The 18,060-nt window shown below is 56.8% G+C and overlaps 1 protein-coding gene and 1 long non-coding RNA gene across 7 annotated transcripts in view; one reads left to right on the forward strand and one right to left on the reverse strand.

Annotated features, from left to right (window-relative positions):
- Positions 1 to 954: 954 nt before the first annotated feature.
- Positions 955 to 18,060, reverse strand: part of LOC103010430 (sodium- and chloride-dependent GABA transporter 2) — a 33,105-nt gene continuing 15,999 nt past the window's right edge. For 2 of the 6 annotated variants that reach the window (XM_057557212.1, XM_057557215.1), the window contains 12 exons: positions 14,638 to 14,722; positions 13,927 to 14,059; positions 12,944 to 13,078; positions 6,905 to 7,008; positions 5,959 to 6,083; positions 4,285 to 4,397; positions 3,855 to 3,992; positions 3,525 to 3,701; positions 3,063 to 3,165; positions 2,482 to 2,582; positions 1,491 to 1,661; positions 955 to 1,189 (listed from right to left, as the gene is read on the reverse strand). In XM_057557212.1, the coding sequence (XP_057413195.1) occupies positions 1,082 to 1,189; positions 1,491 to 1,661; positions 2,482 to 2,582; positions 3,063 to 3,165; positions 3,525 to 3,701; positions 3,855 to 3,992; positions 4,285 to 4,397; positions 5,959 to 6,083; positions 6,905 to 7,008; positions 12,944 to 13,078; positions 13,927 to 14,059; positions 14,638 to 14,722 (1,493 nt within the window). In that variant the 3' untranslated portion in view covers positions 955 to 1,081. Of the gene's footprint in view, positions 1,190 to 1,490; positions 1,662 to 2,481; positions 2,583 to 3,062; positions 3,166 to 3,524; positions 3,702 to 3,854; positions 3,993 to 4,284; positions 4,398 to 5,496; positions 5,565 to 5,958; positions 6,084 to 6,904; positions 7,009 to 12,943; positions 13,079 to 13,926; positions 14,060 to 14,637; positions 14,723 to 18,060 lie in introns of all 6 variants that reach the window. The other 4 variants (XM_007170243.3, XM_057557216.1, XM_057557214.1 and 1 more) reach the window with 3 other exon arrangements.
- On the forward strand, positions 13,952 to 16,914 carry LOC103010245 (uncharacterized). Its single transcript, XR_449998.2, has 3 exons — positions 13,952 to 14,239; positions 15,690 to 15,876; positions 16,424 to 16,914. It is a non-coding gene; the product is annotated as an uncharacterized LOC103010245 (long non-coding RNA).

Below are 18,060 nucleotides of genomic sequence, written 5' to 3' on the forward strand. Positions count from 1 at the left end.
TCCGCATCTATCCATCCTACGAGCAGAGCAGCGTGGTGGTCCCGAGGCAGCGGCTCCCTCTGCTGGCCGAGCCGGGTAGTGCCCTGCTCCGCCCGCGGTCCCTGCTGGCAGCTAGTACCCCTGGCACCAAGCCCCTGGCGGGCGCACACAGTTTGAACAGGCGAGGTCAGGCAAGGAAATGGCAGGGGAAATCGGGCAGGAAGAAGCCCAGCTGCTCTCCTCCTCCTTCCTCCAGTGGGGGCTCAGGTGCCTCCTCCTTCTCCCCTCCATCGCCTTTCTTTTTTTTTTTTTTAATTAATTAACTGATTTATTTATTTTTGGCTGCGTTGGGTCTTCGTTGCTGCGTGTGGGCTTTCTCTAGTTGCGGCGAGCGGGGGCTACTCTTTGCTGCGGTGCGCAGGCTTCTCATTGCGGTGGCTTCTCTTGTTGCGGAGCACGGGCTCTAGGCATGCGGGCTTCAGTAGTTGTGGCACGAGGGCTCAGTAGTTGTGGCTTGTGGGCTCTAGAGCACAGGCTCAGTAGTTGTGGCGCGCAGGCTCAGTAGTTGTGGTGCACGGGCTTAGTTGCTCTGCAGCATGTGGGATCCTCCCGGACCAGGGCTCGAACCCGTGTCCCCTGCTTTGGCTGGCGGATTCTTAACCACTGCGCCACCAGGGAAGCCCCTAAAGCCCCACTTTAAAGTGAGGAGGTGGGCAAGGCAGCAAGGCGGGGGTGGGGCGGGGCAGAAACCAGGCGGAACTGCTAGCAGCTGGTGGGAAGAACGTGGGTTTAATGGAATGAAGGGCGCCAAACAGAGCTCTCCCCACCCCGCCCCCGCCTGCAGCCTCACCCAGCCTCCCAAGGCCCCTCTCAAAGGGGATGCTCTTGATCCTGGCCTTTCACACCTGTCCAGCCACCCTTGGAGCAGGGAAGTGGGGGTGGGAGATGCCCAGCTCAGAGGTGGATTCCAGCATGTCCCCTCTTATCTTGTCTATCCCGGGTGGTGCGGGGCAGAGAAGCACAGCAGGGCTGCTTCTGTGCCTTCCCTCTGCAACTGTCCCCACAGCCAGGCTCACTGGCCCGTTGTCCCAGGGCCTGCCCCCTAGCAGTGAGACTCCAGTTCCGACGTCCTGGGCACAGCCGGGGCAGAGGGTTCCGCTCGGGCCCACTGGGGCAGGTCCTCAGCTGGGCACGTGAGCTGGCGAACTCTCTGCAAGCAGAGTGGAGGGGTCCGTCATGAGCTGGAGAGGGGGCCAGTCTGCTAGCGTCCCTCATCGCTGCCTCCCCAGAGGTGCCAAGCCTGCTCTCCAGGTGCCAACACCCTAACCACAGCGGTGCTTGGAGGCACCTGTCTCTTCCTGAGACTGCTCAGCACTCCCTCTGTCCCTCTGACCCCACACCAGGGTCCCTGGCCCTCCCGTGTGCCAGCTTCTACCCAGGCAGGCGGCCACCTGCCAACAAGGGGACCCCGGCTCATCCTCTGACTGCTTTCCTCCCCGCCAGCTCCCTACCTCTCTGAAAGAGCCCTTGCGGGTGCTGAGTTTGTAGCAGCTCCAGGCGGGAATGCAGATCATGGAGGAGAGAGCCAGGAGCCAGCCCAGGGCATCGCCCCACCACGGGTACAGGTACTTCTTGTTGTAGGTCAGTGGGGTGTACTTGATCAGGGAGGAGAGGAAGGTGGCCTGAGGGTGAGAGTAGAAGAGACGCGGCTGGGGGAGCATGGGTCCCCCCGACCAGCTGGGCCAATCTGCCTCCGAACTCCATCCACATCTGCTCAAAATCCACACCCCCAGGAGGTACTTCCGGGGCACCCATCCTGTCCCTCCAGGGTCCCCGTGCCCCTGGGCATCCTCAACTGGGACATGGCTCTGTGCCTGGCCGTGAGCACCTGGAGGGCGGGGGTCATGCCTGGGTCCCCCCGGCCTCATCATACTTGGCGCACAGTGGGTGCTACTGACACAGGTAAAGCCAGAGCAGCAGCGCTTAGTGGCTCAGGCCCAGACTCCGGAGCCAAGCTGCCTGGGCTTGAGCCCCAGCTCTTGGCCACCTTCCAGTTTGGGTGAACTGCTTAACCTCTGGGGCTTCCGTTTCACCTGAAAAGTGAATATAATGGTAATTCTTACTTCCTGGGGTTCTTGTGAGGATTGACTGGGTTAAACGTGTAAAGCATTTGGTACCCAGCAGGAAGTAAGTGCTCTGGAACTGCTGTTGTTATCTCGGTGCTTATCAGTATTGTTCTCAGCAGCCCGATGCACCTGCCACATTAGACTCACACTGTGGGGTTGAGTCTGACAGCCCTGGACCTCAGTTTATCCTTCTGTGAAATGGAAAGGAAAAATCTATCCTGCTGGCATTTTCTAGAACCCAACAGGAGGATGAATGAAACTTTTAAATGATTTTCAATCCCCACGGAGAAGTGCCTTCTAGGGCTACGGCCCGTCTACCCTCCTGCTCTACCATCTCTCCCCCTTCATCTGGCTTTCCTCCCGGAGGTTATCTTACTGTGCACACAGCCGGTGTGAGGAAGAGCCAACAGTATTTGATAAGGGGCCACGGCCTGTACCCAATCATGTCTTCAATGTTGTCATAGAAGCGCCCAGCTCCTGCCACGAAGAAGAGAAGGAAGGGGGAGAAAGGACATCCTTTAGCATCCAAAGCATCAGGATGGGGACCACACCAACCAGGAAGGGCAAGGACCAGTCAGTAAAAGACATCGTGGCTGTCTTCTCAAATCCCTGCTGGGGGCAGACTCTTTCCTGGATGGGATTCGTTGGCATAAACAGCAGTGGGCAGAACTTGGCTTAGGCAAAGGCAGGAACTTTCTGATGATCAAGGTTGTCAAAGGCTGAAAAGCTCTGGGTAGGACGGGACGTGGGCCCACCTGGGTGGTCTGGGAGCAGCCGTCACCAGGAGGGTAGGCAAGGCCACCTCTGGAGGGCTTTTCCAATGGTAGCAATGTAGGTAGGATTCTTGAGATTTTTGAGGTTAGGAGGGAGAGGAGTCTGAGGAGAAGGTGGGTGTGAGCAGTGAGGTCTCTCTTTTGTCCGAGAGCCCTGGGCAGGACCACGGGAAGAGTCACTCACCGTAGGCCCACGCCACACAGAGGGACTCAAAGATGGCCACGAACAGGAGACACATGCCGCTGGCTGCGTAGTAGTCAAAGAGCTGAAAAACGTACATACCGCCCTGGCCGGGAGGAGAGAGAGACAGAGCTTTATCCAGAGGCAACAGGCCCCCCTGGGGCACAGAGCAGAGGTGGGGAGGATTACAGGAGACAGAGAGTAAAAGAGAGTGTACTTTGAAAGCTGTAAAGCACTCGGCAGACGTGGGACAATAATAATGTTTGATTATTGTTTTTGGAAGGAAGATGCATGAAACAGCCATTGTTAGCTCATCCCTGAGAACATGCAGGGGTTGACCCAAAAGTCCAGGACAGTGTGCATTTTTGGCAGAGGGTCAGGATAGGGGCCGTCATGGGTATCATCTAGCTGACGAGCTCCATCTCCCTCCTTCTCCCTTGAGACATCACTCAGAATGTCACCCACCCCAGGGCTCCCTTGCTGCCTTTGAAGTCTGTCCCTGGAACGTGGGTCAGCTGCCTGGGAACTCATGGGATCTTGCTGGAGAGGCGATTTTTCCCATCCCAACACTTCTATACCTCTCAGCTTCTGTGGTGCCAAAGCACCCCTCAGCCGTGCCCACAGCCAGGTGGTCAGTGCTTCCTGGGGGGGGAAAGGACCAGGGCCCCCGGGCCCCGAAGCCCAGAAGGCGGTGACCTGAAACCACAACAGCCTGCTCCCCCTGCCAGGTGGCAGTCACCCACCTGGGCTCCTCCTCCTCGCCGGGCCCCACCTGCAAGCCGCCCAGCCCCTCACCTCTGTGAGCATGACCAGCCCGACGAGGAAGGAGGTGACAGACACCCCCAGGATGAGGACCTCCCTCCGGTTCTTCTTGCGGAATACACTGGGGTACATGTCCACCAGCGCCGTCACCAGGCTTTCCACGCACACAAACTGGATGAGAGGGCGAAGAATTGGAGGGCAAGAGCCCTCACGAGAAGCTCCATCAACCAGCTAGCGCCTCGCCCCGGGGGCAGCCCTGCCAGCCTCCTGACAGCCCCAGAGCTGACCCACCCTCCAAAGCTCCCTTCGTTCCCTGGCAGGGCATCCACGCCTGACCCTCGCCCAGCCCCCAGCTGTTTTAAGGGCCTTCAGGGCATCAAGTTCAAGGTCATGCCCGCTGCTCCCTGCCCCCAGCCCACACACACCGCCGTCTCTCGGGCTCTGCATGGCCACCTCTCGATACCTGGCTATCCAGTCCCAGCAGGACGATCATGAAGAAGAAGCAGCAGGCCCAGAGGGGCGAGAAGGGCAGCATCACAACAGCCCGGGGGCAGGCGATGAAGGCCAGGCCAGGGCCTGCGGCAGGGAGAGAGGGACACAGCCCAGTGCCACCCCAAGGGGGGCTTCCCAGTGTGGGACACGGGACAGCGGAAGCCCCAGAGCTACCCCCTCCACCGTCCTCACCCAGGAGAAGCCACCCAACCCTCGACCCGGTCCCCAGTCTCCAAGGCACCGCCCACTGTTTTCTCACTGGCAGGAACAGAACCTAAAGGCGGTGAGTATTCTAAGGGATATTCCAAAGAAAAGAGGAAGGGGGTCTATCACCTGCGTTTCTGTAAGTTCTACCTCAAATCCTGAGGGCTCACTCTCCAGATCGATTGCCCCCAAACCAGAGGTTTCAAACTTACAAAGAGCTTGGGGGCCAGGCAGGCCACGGACGTTTGTGAAGCTGCCCCAGTGTAAAAGGAGGGAGTGGCGGGGCCTGACAGACCTGGAGCCATCGTGCCCCCTTAAGGCAAGTGCTGTGTGGTTTCCGTAAAGTTCCAAAGAAAATACCTCCAAGACTAGATTGGGTCTGGGGCCACCGCTGGCCACCTCTGTGCCCCGAGCTTTTTCTGTCACCTTACAGCAAGTGAGCTGGCGTGAGTTTCAGAATACCCACGACACACATCCTCTCAAACACATTAATGTTGCCCTCAGCTGGCTCACGCGGCAGGAACAGGTCACATGCCAGTGCCCGGGTCCTCGATAGGAAGCTTCCTTTGAAAGGAAGGGTATGACCGAGGGACCCGGGACGGTGGTCAGCTCCTCCGCCCGTCTCCCACGCTGCTGGGACCCGCCCCACGCACCAGCGAACGCGTGGCATCAAGCCTGGCACAAAGTGGTGCTTCGTAAAAGAGAAACACGATCATTCTTAATAAGCACCAGCGATGTCAGTTTCCCGTTGCTCGGCACCCTGTGTGACGGGGGGAGCTTGTGAACCCCACGATCAAAATCATCTTGTTACAGGTGCACGTGGGTGGTCCGCGGGCGTAGGGGGTGAGCAAGGCAAACACTGGCCGCTCACCCCAATGGGGGACCCGTCCGTGATTTTATTTAAAAGCGAGAGCAGCACCGCGTGGTGGGAAGGCAGGCACTTAAAGGAGGAAACTCCGTGTGCCGGGAGTCAACTTACCTCTGCGACACACTTTAAAGGGAACGAGACACGGCAGGATGCAGGACAATGTACACAGCACGTTATCACTTGGTTGTTACAAGGTGTAAGAAACAGAAACAGTAATACGGACGCGTGTTTGAATGTGTATGTACAGATGTGTGTGCATTCTTTTTCTCGTAAAAGCCTAAACTATTTCTGGAAGGAAAACCGTGAACCTGGTAACATCGGTTGCTTCCAGGGTGAGGAGCTGGAGGCCGGGGTGGGGAGGACAAAGTTCTCTGCACACCCGTTCGCCTTTTGAAGCTGGAATTGCTGTTTAAGTCCATCCCAGGTCTTCCCAGGACGCAGCCACTGAGACGTCACCCACAGTGTAGGTGACAATAGGAATGCCTGCAGATCCAGGCGGCTGGGGAAGGTTCAAACAAAGCTCACAGAGTCCCCTGTCTTAGGCCCACCCCCACCCCCCAAAACACCACCCACCTGACTCGGCCACCTCAGAGATGGGCACCCCCTGCTCCTGGGACATGAAGCCCAGGATGGAGAAGATGGCAAAGCCGGCCACGAAGCTGGTGCCGCTGTTGAGGAAGCAGAGGGCGAGGCAGTCCCTGCGGGCGGGGCGGGGAGGTGGGGACAGGAGGGTCAGAGGGGCAGCTAGCGCCTCAGGCCGGGACGCAGGAACCCCGGGGGACGCCGCCCGCCTGGCAGGGGCAGAGGGAACCCAAGGGGCTGCTTCTGTCCCCCCAACTCCATGGCCTCAGACTTGGACTAAACCCACGGTCATCCTGCAAGAATGAGACCCTAAGGAAGTAACAGAATCTAAACATTACCCATGGCCACACAGCTCCCCATTCCCATCATGCTGCCACTGCCCCTCTTGGGACACTACCCCTGTGACCCAGCCCATTCCGGCACGTTAATGGAGAGGAGAGGGGCGCGGAGAACCCAAGCAACAGATGCTCCTTACTCACCTAAATTCAATTTTGAAACGCACGACGAGATTTTGTTTAGCTAATACTAAAATTAGCTTAAATTCTCTGATGTGAACCAGGTGGGCCCGAGGGAACCACAGGGAGGGGATTCAGTGTTTGCCGGGGCGCAGGTACAGAGCAGGCAGGACCGGGCTCTACTGTATGACGTCACACCCGAGCCGGTTTGCTTGCACACCTGTGCCCACTGCCCTCTACATTAGCCCCGGGCTGGGCCCTGCTGGGGTTTCCCGGCCACCCATCACCATCCCGTCCTGGGGGAAGCAATCCCTCGCCCATGCGGCCACTGGCTCCTCTCACCACCTGGCAGCCCTGGGGGTTGGAAAATGGCGTGAAGGCAGGTGGGGCGTAGGGAAATCCACGAGCTGGTGCACCCTCCAAATCTCCCCTGATCTAGCACACCTGGAGGGCTAGGCGCTCAGGCCCCGCGCCCCGCTCACCTGTAGCAGTTGTTGTGGTACTTGTTGTAGCTGCCCAGGGCCGTCAGGCACCCCAGGCAGATGGCGAAGGAGAAGAAGATCTGGGTGCCCGCGTCCATCCACACCTGCGCGGGGAAAAGGCAAGAAAGCTGTGCCTCAGGGGAGCCCGGGCTGTCTGGGGTCCACGGACCACACAGGCCCACAGCCAAGCCAGGCACAGGTTGAGGATGGCAGACCCCTGCCCTCAGCCCGTGCAGGCAGCCCCGCGGCCACACTATTCTGATGCGCTCGACTTCCCGGGCCCCTAGACGGAGTTCCTCAGGCGCCACCGGGATGGCAGGGGCATCAGGCATTGGAGAAAGACTAAAGGACCCACGATGGTGGCCGATGCGCTGGTGCTCTAGAACCAAGTGAGGCCTGGCCCGTCTTTTCTGTAATGGAAACAAAGCCCAGGGCGCTACCTCCACTTTCTCCCACCCCAGGCCCCCCTGGCAGTGTGCCGAGACTGGAAGGATCCCAGGGACAGGCTTTGCGGGGATGTGGGTCCTTTGCATCAGTGCCTTCATGGGCATGTAGCTTTGCCCCTCGCGCCTCAACATCCTCTGCAAAACAGGAAGAGTGAGCCTCAGGTCACAAGGAGTCAAGAGGATGAACAGAAGTCATCTGTAAAGGCTTTGTACTCCCTGGGGGGAAGATGGCTCTCAGCTAAACATAGGGTATGGCTGTTCTTGCTATTATCTCAGCTGGCTGGCCCAGCCTGTGAATGTTATGATTTAGATTTAACAGCTAGAATAACATCCCAAAGAGAAAGAAGATCAAGGCGAAAGGGACTCGCGGTGCTGCAGACCTGTAGGAGGTGGGGTCCTGGGGCCAAAGACCCTCCCCGGGCACCTCCTGCCTTCAGGGGACCTGAGCACCAAACCGTGGCCGCGGACATCGCCAGGCTGGTGTCCTAACACTTTCGGGTCCCCATTTCTTGTCTCATGTCCACCCTCCTCGTTAGCCCCCAAACAGGCCCCTGCTCTCCTTCCACTAAAATCGGGCTCTCAGGGCCCACGGGCACCAAAGCCTCAGCTGCTTCTGTGTACGGCTCCTCAGCCCCTACCTGCTCCCTCCCCACATCCCTAACCGTCCTGACCACCCCTAACCTCCCTCCTCTCTCACCACTCAGCCCCCCAAATGCCCACTCTCCTCGGCATTGCGGTGAGTCCGAGGGAACCCGTGCCAGCTGACAGCATCAGAACAGAGACTCGTCAGCCAGCATCCCCAGGTGAGACCCTGAACTAGGCCTAGAGGAGAACCCGGAAACCTGTATTGTTTCCAAGCTTCCTGGGCGACCCTAATGAACAGTCAGATGGGGGAACCCCTGCCTTCCAGCCCCTGAGACCTGGCATCCACCCCGGGCACTCTCTCCTGCTCGCTTTCCACTTCTGCAGGGATGCGGGCAGAGCGGGGAAGAGGGTGAGAACAGGGGGAGACTGTCTCTAACCTTCTGCCCCTCCTGCCCACGGGGACCCCCATCCCCAGGGCATTAGGGAGGCAGGAGCTGCCACCAGGGACAGGGTGTCCGGGTCAGGAAGCACAGAGGAAGACCCCAAGGGAGGAGCCAGGGCCAGCAAGGAAATAGGCAAGGTCGAAAACACCAAGGGGAACTTTTTTAAACCTCAGGAAGAATTATCATGGGGAAAGGAGAGGGGGTCCCGGAATTTATTTCGGAAGCTGGAGAAAGCAAGGGCAGGAACGAAAGGAGAGAGGCTGAGGACAGGCCACAAAACTCCGTGGACGCCCCGGGCCGAGGACGTGCCTCGGGGAGCCTGGTCGCTCCTTTGTAACGTCTCAAACCCTTTCCTCTTCTAAACCTGCTCCAGACACTGTGAGGAGGGTCCTCCCAGGAAGACCCAGTGGCCTCTGGTCTGAAGGTCACTGTCCCCTTTTGTTCATTATCGCAGCCCCGAGCGCGGGTTGGTGTGGCAAGAGGTTCTAAGGTCGTACAGGAAGGATCCCGCCAGGCTGGGATGGAGGGCCGGGGAGGCCTCTCCAGGCCGGTGATCCAGGACGCGGCCCCGTAGGCCTACTCCCCGTGCCTGGCGGGGCCCAGGCTGCAGCCTGACCCGCCGTCCACGCAGGAAACTCTGTTTCCTCGGAGATGTTCCGTGGCTGTGCACGTGCAGATCCCACGGTTAGGAAGTGTTGCAGACGTGGGCTTGGGAAGAAGCAACAAGAAAAACTGTGACTTGGCAGGTCACCTCGCCCAGAGGGGGAGAGACTAAGACCGAGTTGGGAAGAGAGGTTGAGGAGAGCGGAGGAAAAGGCAGCAGGAGGCCTGAGAGTTCAGAGTGCGGGGCTCAGACTGGCTGGAGGCGGGTGAGCCGGCTCCGCGCAGCGGCTCCCGGCCAGCCTGCTGGGGCGGGAGAGCCGCGGGGCGCGGGAAGGGCCGGAGGACAGCAGGGCAGCCATTCTCTTCCCACCACCGGCGACCTGCCACGTGCCCCGTCCAGGAGCCCTAGTTTCGGGAACAAAGCTCCAGTGTGTGTTTGGCTGGCGCAGAACACTGCACGACAATACAAGTGAAAAACTCTTCAGGGAGTGTGGGCTAAAAAGAGGTCTTGGAGGGGGGACAGAGGAAGAGAGAATTTCTAGAAGATCCAGGAAAGATGTTTTCAACCCCAAGGACTATTACGTTTTCTATTTTCAGGAAGGCAGTCGTATGTAAGCCTGGGCTTTGGAGTCAAACTGAACAGAGTTCAGTTCCTAACTCTGTTAATAACTAGCTGTGTGATTTTAGGCAAATCACTTAACCTCTCTGAACCTCACTTTTCTCATCAGGAAAATGGGTATAATAACAAGTAAAATAACAAATGGGTATATTAAGAAATAAAATGGGTAAAATAACAAATAAAAATAAAATAATGTATGTAAAATGCCTAACACATAAAGAAATATTAGTTCCCTATCCCACTTCAGGATTAATTCTAGAATAATAAAAATCAGCCCTTAAAACTCCCAGATAATTCATATTCTTTGGGAAATGTATATCATGGTGATTAAGGCAGAAGACCCCCAAAAGACGACTTGGGATGAAACCCAAGCTCCCCCTCATGCTTGTTTCGTAGTTTGGAGCAAATTTCTTAACTTTTCTAAGCTCCAATTTCTTCATCTGTAAAATGAGGCTACACCTAACTCGTGGGATTAGTGTGAGGACTAAACTGTGTTGTGCACTTAGGGGAGGGCCTGGCAGACGGTAAGCACATAATACACGTGTCAGCTATTGGCCTATTTCTTCTTGCTGTTATTTTAAAGAAGCAACTCACCTTCCAGTAATAATAAGGTCCCGTAGGTTTCAAGGCACGACATCAAAATAAAAAGACTTGTTCTAATCAATGGCTCCAACCTCCTTCCCTAAATAAACTCTTCCTTAGAGAGCTTAAGGTAGAGATTTCAGGTGTTCAACAGGGACTCTCTGGACACCCTATCCCCAGCCCCTGTCCTTATCGATCTACCAAAGTGCAATGGAACAAAGGGTCAGGGTAAAGGAAAGAAAAAGCGCCAGGACCCAGCACACGCTGCACCAGCGGAGTCTCCCGGGGCCGCTCCCCAGTGGGAAAGAGACGGCACTGGGGGGGCCGGGAGAGGCAGCAATCCCCCACCGCACAGCAGCCTGGCCGATGAGATAAACCCAGCAGTGTCTCTGCCTGGCTTCCATTCCAGACCGAGAGCTTGGCCAAGAGAGGCACTCTGGTCTTTGTGCTGCAGGAATTTTGCAACTTTCTCAAGTGCCAGGCAAATGCAGGTTGGCATTGTCACACTTCCTGGGGAGCGCCAACTACTTTCCATTAGGGCTCTGGCGGGGGGCATTCCGCCCTGCAGAGGCTGCTCTGCTCACTGACATAAAGGCGGGCTTCAGCAGGAGGCCAGGACAAGCCGTTAATAAGTCTGCTCGGAAGCTCAGGACCAAGCCTGGCTCTTGGAACGTCTCCCTCCCTGGGCTCAGAGGATTCTGAAGACATCACTGCCTGCACAACCTGCAGCTGCCCAGGTTGGAAGGATGGTGTCCTGGAGAGAAGACTGAAAGAGGTCTTATTCCCTGCAGTAACCCAGACACAGAATTACAGCCTTTTAACTCTCAGAGTTGAAGGCGCTCTGGTCCACCTTCTTCATATTTGCCGGCAGCTATTACATAGCAAACGTTACACCTAGAACATACCTGGCACAAAATAGATGCTCAATAAATCTTTGCTGAATGAATGAGCTGCGAGAAAAACAAAGACGAGCAGACAGGACTCTGCCTTCAAGAGACCGTAAAACCTGTGGGACTTGTCATCATGCCGACCTGGATTCCAGGTGCAGGTGTGCGGATGGAAAGTTCTTTAAGCGCTCTAGGCCTTAATTTCCTGTCTATAAGATGGGGATACCTCATTGGTCAGCGGTGAGTATTAGCTGAAATAATGCATGTGACCCTCTTAACGATGCCAGGGCCATAGCGGGCGCTCAGCAGTTGTTAGCTAAATAGCTGGTCAGGACAAACAGAGTGTCGATCACAGAAGCCATAGGTCAGTTCCAGAGACGCTGGACCCTCTCTCCCTTTCTTCTTTCATTCTACCTGCCTGTCTCCCAGCCTGATCTCCAGGCGAAGGCGGCTTGTGGCTCAGCCACCGGTTCACACCGCTACTCCAGAACCGCAGCGGCTCCCTCCTGCGTGAGGGATCCAAGCCGAACCCACACCCGGCCTCCGAGGCCTCGCCCGGCTCTGCTGTCCCGCAACCCCCTGCTTGCTGCCTGCGATCCACCACGGCACTTTGGGCCCCGGCCTGCCGTTCCTTCCACGTGACCTTGGGCCCTGTTTGCTCATCTGTGCAGCGAGAAGTTTGCAGAGATGACGTCGGGGGGTTTCTCGCTTCAGCAGCTGCGGTTCTACAGTTTGGCTCCAAGGCCCGACGGCAGCCCTTGGGTCCACGCGGCAACAAGGTGCCCGCCCCTGTGTCCCTATCGGTCTCAGAAACGGGGGCGGGAGGGAGAGCTCACATCCCACCGGATGCCGTGGGGAAACACCCCGGGCCGAGGCGGGGGAGGCTTCCGGGCTCGCGGGGTCTGCTGCTTCTGGGAGCCCTGGCAGCCGCAGGACTCAGGATGGAAGAGCTCGTAACTCGTCCGGGGGCGCTGGGAGGCTTGAGAAGAGCCACCCCAGATCCTGTACAAGGGGAGCCACTGCCTTCGTGGGGACAGCCCCCGCCTCGGAGGGAGCTGGGGGGCTGTCCCCTCCTCTGTTGCCCCCTCTCACCTCTCAGCAGCGACAGTGCCGCTGCCTTACTATAAAAATGTATGGAAAGCCGTTCGATTTCTGGTCCGCTCTGAGCTGGGCGTCCCTTTCAGGGGCACAGCCCTTCCAGCCCAGGAGGAGGCTCTGGGAGGTGACCTCTGCCAGGGAAGCGGGCACAGGCCGCAGCCGGGCCGGGCGGGGCTCTGGGCTGTGCTCACCCACGGCCTCTCCACCCTCAGCCCCCTCCTGGCTTTGCCGGCCTTCAAAACGGCTGCCAAACAGAAGACGAGACCCCGGCAGAGGCTTCTCAGTACAGGCCCTGCCGTCCAGACCCTCGGTCAGCAGACACCCCCCCCTCCCGGAGGGTGGACCCTGAAGGAAGGGCCGGGAGGGAAGGGCCGGGGGCCTCTGGACAGCACACAGGAAACTCAGCACCAGCCAGTTGGCCCTGGGAGGGGCTAGGGGCCGTGGCCAGGAGCGGGCCTCGTGGGCAGAGGGCGGGACAGAGGGGCCTGCGGAGGGTCAGGAGAGAGAGAGGCTGCTCCACAGGAAAGGAGACGCCCAGAGGGGATGGCAGGTAGTGGGAGGGGAGAGCCTGGGGAAAGGCTGTTAGGACGCGTTTACAGCCCCCCAGAAACGCTACAAAACACCACGAGAGCCTCAGGGCCCCTGGGTCCCCTGGCAGCTGTGAACCCAGGAGGGGGAGATGTGTGGAGACGCCCCCCTCAGCGTGGATGCCTGGGGTTGTCCAGGAGCAGAGATGCCCAGCAGAGCACAGGCACGGCCCCATCTTTGCGTCTTACCTGGGGGTCCCACAGACGCGTGAGGTTTGGGTACAGGTAAAACTGAATTCCTTGGGCGGCCCCAGGCAGCGTCACCCCTCGAATCAACAGGACCACCAGCATGAGGTAAGGGAAGGTGGCTGTGAAGTACACCACCTGGCCGAGGGGCAGAGGAGGAGGTAAGGAACTGGGGCAGCCCCAGCAGTGGGGGGACGGGGGGGGCGGGGGGAGGAGCCGCCAGCCGCACGGCAGAGGTCACCAGCTCGCCTTCTGCGCCCCCCCGCTCACCCCCACCCTGCAGCTGCTCCGTCCGCAGGCCTCGGCCACTCCCTCCCGCCCTCCCTCCCTCCGGCTCCCTGACACACACCCAGCAAATATCTGCTGAGTGACTGAGCGAACTTAGGCATGCTCCCAACAAGAAGTTTAGAACAGTGGCAAGGGTCATCAGGGACAAAAAGCTCTGTCACACGTGACCCCTGTCCCCACAGAGCTCACAAGCTTAGCACAACCCGGCAGCCAGCTTAGGAAGGAAGCCTGGTCAGAGGCCGCCAGGGCAGGAGTCCAGGAGCACTCGGGATGCCCTCATGCACGCCAGGGCAACGAGTCTCCCCAGGGTCTCGGGGCGGCGGACAGTCATGTTGAGATTAATAGTCACAACGGAACTGCTTTCCCAAAGAACAGCTGTATGAAACGGGGAGCCGTGAACCGTGTTCAGTTTGCGCTGTGCCCACACGCATGGTGCATTCCAAGATCAGATTCCTCCCCACGTGTCCCTCCTGCCTCTCTCTCTCTCCCCCATTCCAGTTCCCCAAATACCAGAAGGACATACCATTGAATCCAGGAAAGGCACAGAATCAAGGAAGAGAGACACGTGAAATCTTCGTGGGGTCATTCCCTCCCATCCCCAACTAGGTACAACTTGGGGAACCCCTGGGTGGCTGAGCCTCCCGGGGGGAGCAGGGTGGTCCAGGGAAGGGAGGGGCCTGGGGCCCTCGAACACAGACCTTGCCCGTGGACTTGACCCCCTTCCAGATGCAGAAGTAGCAGATGACCCAGGCGAGCAGGAGGCACAGGGCCAGCTCCCAGCGCAGGGCCCCCAGGTGCTGGATGCCGTCCGAGATCTTCAGGACCCGCCTCCTGGGGAGAGAAGGGTGATCGGCTCCACCTGTGCCGCGGCCTCAGCTCGTCTGGGCAGCGGAGCCGGGCCTCCCGCTCTGGTTCGAAGGCTTGTCGGCTCCTTCACTCTGATCCGTGAGGCCCTGCTTTGCCCAGAGATGGGAGTAGACAGAGAGGGAGGCGAAGACAAACGGTTCCCAGGTAGGTTTGCTCTGGCAGGCTGAGGACCAGTTTAACCCAGAGAAGGGGGTGCGAACACATATTTTCTCAACCGGAGGGTTAGGACGCTTTGATATGAGGAATCATGCCTTCGGTGAATGCCAGTATTTCGGGGCGGGGCAGTAGAAGCAACACACATGCAGCCGCAGGGGAGGGCGGACCCACATCGGGGGAGCGACGCAGGCCCAGCGCGAGGAGAGCCCCGGGAAGAGTCCTGCCCTAACCACAAATCCAGGCACGGCAGGAAAAAGCCACTCGGGTGACGGCGCCACCAAAGGAGGAGGCAGAAACTCGTCCCCTGCAGCCCGTGGGGTCCCCAGCCCCGTGCCCGTCTGTGGCACACGCCGCCCACACTGCGATGGCGAAGGGGCCGCACTTACTCCCAGAACTCGATGACGGGAGAGGTGGCGTTCTCGGAGCTCACGTTCACGGAGCTGCTGGGCCTCTGGAACTCCACGCAATGCTCTGCCGGGGGTCCAGGGCGGGGCGGGGGGCGAGAGAAACGTCACCGGCCAGTATGTAACGTGAGCAGAGAGTGGGGCGAAATTTCAGGAGACTGGGAAGCAAGGTATCTGGGCTGAAGGTGCCTAAACAAAACAGCCTCATAATAAAACACAAAACGAAACACACAATAACCTCAACAAAGCCACTGCACCCTCTCCCACTTCTCCGGGGTGGAGCCGGGATGGGGTGGGGTGGGGGTGGGGTGGGTGTAGCACATTCTCATTAAAGCACCATCGGGCGGCCTCAGGAAAGATGCTTTGCACGCCATCAGCTTCAAACATACGAGTATTTCTGGGCCACTGTCCTGTAGAGAGTGGCCTTTGAGGAACGACCTTTGAGGAACAATAAGGATGCCTTCCGGGGAAGCGACATAGCTGAGGGCTAAGGGCACAGGTACAGATCAGAAGACTCTGGCTTGAATCCCTGCCACCCTCTGGTTATTCGCCGTATGGCTTTCTAAGCCTCACTTCCGTGGTCTCTAAATGTACACGAGGGGACTTCCCTGGTGGCGCAGTGATTGGGAATCCGCCTGCCAATGCAGGGGATGTGGGTGTGAGCCCCGGTCCGGGAAGATCCCACATGCCACGGAGCAACTAAGCCCGTGTGCCACAACTACTGAGCCTGTGCTCTAGAGCCCGTGTGCCACAACTACTGAGCCCATGCGCCTAGAGCCTGTGCTCTGCAACAAGAGAAGCCACCGCAGTGAGAAGCCCGAGCACCGAAACGACGACCCAGCGTAGCCAAAAATAAATAAATAAATAAATTTAGATAAATAAATGTACATGAGAAGATCCCAGTGTAGGACTGATAAGCGGAGTAAATGAAAAGGAGACTGCCCAGCACTCCATAAATAGCGGCTCTTAATTGCCCGTCTGCGACTATGGACTTTTCACAAAGAGTATTCACACTCTTCTTTATGTTTTATTAGGACAATAATCCTGGGAAATATCAATAAAGACAGAGAGCGTTTTCCCCACTGTACACACGAGAAAGCTAATCTTCTTAGAAATGGCCCGTCATCGCTTGTCTGTGATGGAGTGAAGGCTGGGATCCAGCTCAGCAAATTGTGCATGTTCCACTCTCAGAAATCTGGGATCTGACCCTTCCCGTCACAGGTATGACCACCAGTCTGGTGCACGTCACCACGGCTCCCGGCCCCCTGATGGGCCCAGTTTCTGCTCTTGCCTCCAGAGTCAAATCTCCAGAGAGCAGCCAGGGCGGCTTTGCTCAAACTTCAGTCATGTCATGACTCTATGTCCTGTCCCAGTTCAGAAACCTCCACAGGGTTTCCCATCACACTCAGAGAAAGAAGCCCAAACCCCATCATCCCCTCCAAGGCCCCATTCCGTCCACCCCTCTCCTACTGCCTCGCCCCCCGCCCACCTGCTCCAGCCACACCTGCCCTGCTGCCCCCCGGATGCCACCCCACTTCTGTACTGGTGCTTCTCCTACCTAGTGTCTGCCTCCACACGCCCTCCTCCTTCAGAGCGTGACCCAGCGTCACCTTCTTAGAGATGCCTTCCCCGAGCACCCTATTTAAAATTACACCCCAACCCTAAGATTCCCAGTCTCTCCTCCCCGTTTAGTTTTCTGCACATCAGTGCCTCTAGCATGACACATGGGATGCACTGATTTTGTTTCTGGTCTGTCTTCTGCCGCTAGAATGAAAGCCACGAGGGTAGGAGCTCTGTTTCTGCACCTCGCATGTCCCCGGTACTTGGAACAGAGCCTGGGGTAGAGCCGGGGCTCCACACACATCTGCCGAACCATGGGGTATGAGCGGAGCCCTCTCTCCTCCAAACCAAGTCACTTTCCTTGAAGCCTCAGCACACCCAAAAGGGCTGTTTCTTCCAGACAGGATGGGATGTCCTGTACTATTCAAGACACTAGGCTCCGAGGACTCCAGACTCACCAGGAGAAATGCCCAAAATGTCATGGAGCCAAAGCCCTGGGTATTGAATTTGCCTCAGAGGTGCTCCCCCTGCCAAGCCAACCAGAAGCACACAGGCCTGATGATGGCCTGAGGCCAAGCCCCTGGGCACCAGAAAGGCAGAAACTTTCTACAAAAGGAACTGCACTGAGATCCGGATAAAATCCCCATCTGAGAAGCTGGTTGTCAGGGCGGATTTTAGTGCACAGAGAAGAAAGAAAGAGAGAGAAGGGAGGGAGGGAGGGAGGGAAGAAGGAAGGAAGGGAGGAAGGAAAGAAGGGGGAAGGAAGAAAAAACACATAATAAAGAAAATATTAGAATAAAACAGATTTTAAAAACTTGATTCATTCCATGAATATTTTTTGAGAGCTCATGATGCTAAGTGCAAAAGGTGTAGAGATGAAGACACCATTCTTGCCCTCGAGATCTCGCAACAAACAGAAGAAAAGTGGGGTGAGTGCCACAGTCAAGGGCCGGGGCCAGGGTAGGCACTAGCAGACACACTTGAGAAGAACCTAGCAGATCTTGGGGTGTCAGGGGCGGTACCTCCAAGATTTGACTTTTCACTTGACAAGCAGTGGGACAAAGTGGTGACAAGGGAATGAAAGCCTGGAGAGACAGCATAAAATATGAGGGCGAGGGGGCCTTGAACACCAGGATAAGCATGCAAAACCACTTCCCTGGCAAGTGAGTAAAAGATTCACACTCTAGCTCAGAACTGAGTAACTTATCTGAACAAGAAAACATTCATCATGGCACAGGTAGGACCTCACTGACAGGCATGAGAGGTGTTTGGACATTGGGAGCAGGACAGTGTCCCCCTGCGTGGTCCAGTAGGGCAGTGACCAGCCACGTATGGCTATTTATATTAAATTAATTTAAATTAACTAAAAACTTTAAAATTCAGGTCCTCACACGCACTAGCCATGTTTCAAGTACTCGATAGCCACGTGTATCCAGTGGCTACCGTATCAGAGAGTACAAAGGACATTTCATCACTGCAGGTAGTCCTTTTGGACAGCACTACCCTAGAGATTTTTAATTTTTATTTTTAATTTAACATTTACTTTCAATTCATTAGACTTAGTGGTTCTATTGCCATAGAGGCTCTTGTCTTAAAAGAAAATCACGGGAGAAAATTAATTGCTATGGTAAATTATATTGATGCCATACAAAACAGCTTATCCCTGGTTAAATCCAGATGACTTGGGAGTTGGAAAGACCTAAAATAGTATCAGAAAGAAGACATGAAGAACAAATAAATGAGAAAACAATATATACATATATCAAACTAACCATATTTCAAATCAAAATCCATAAAGGGCTAAACGGCACAAAAAGAAGTCAGTTCTATCTTCATAATACATTG

The sequence above is a fragment of the Balaenoptera acutorostrata genome, chromosome 11 (genome assembly GCF_949987535.1).
Source record: "Balaenoptera acutorostrata chromosome 11, mBalAcu1.1, whole genome shotgun sequence".
Taxonomy (NCBI): Eukaryota; Metazoa; Chordata; class Mammalia; order Artiodactyla; family Balaenopteridae; genus Balaenoptera; species Balaenoptera acutorostrata.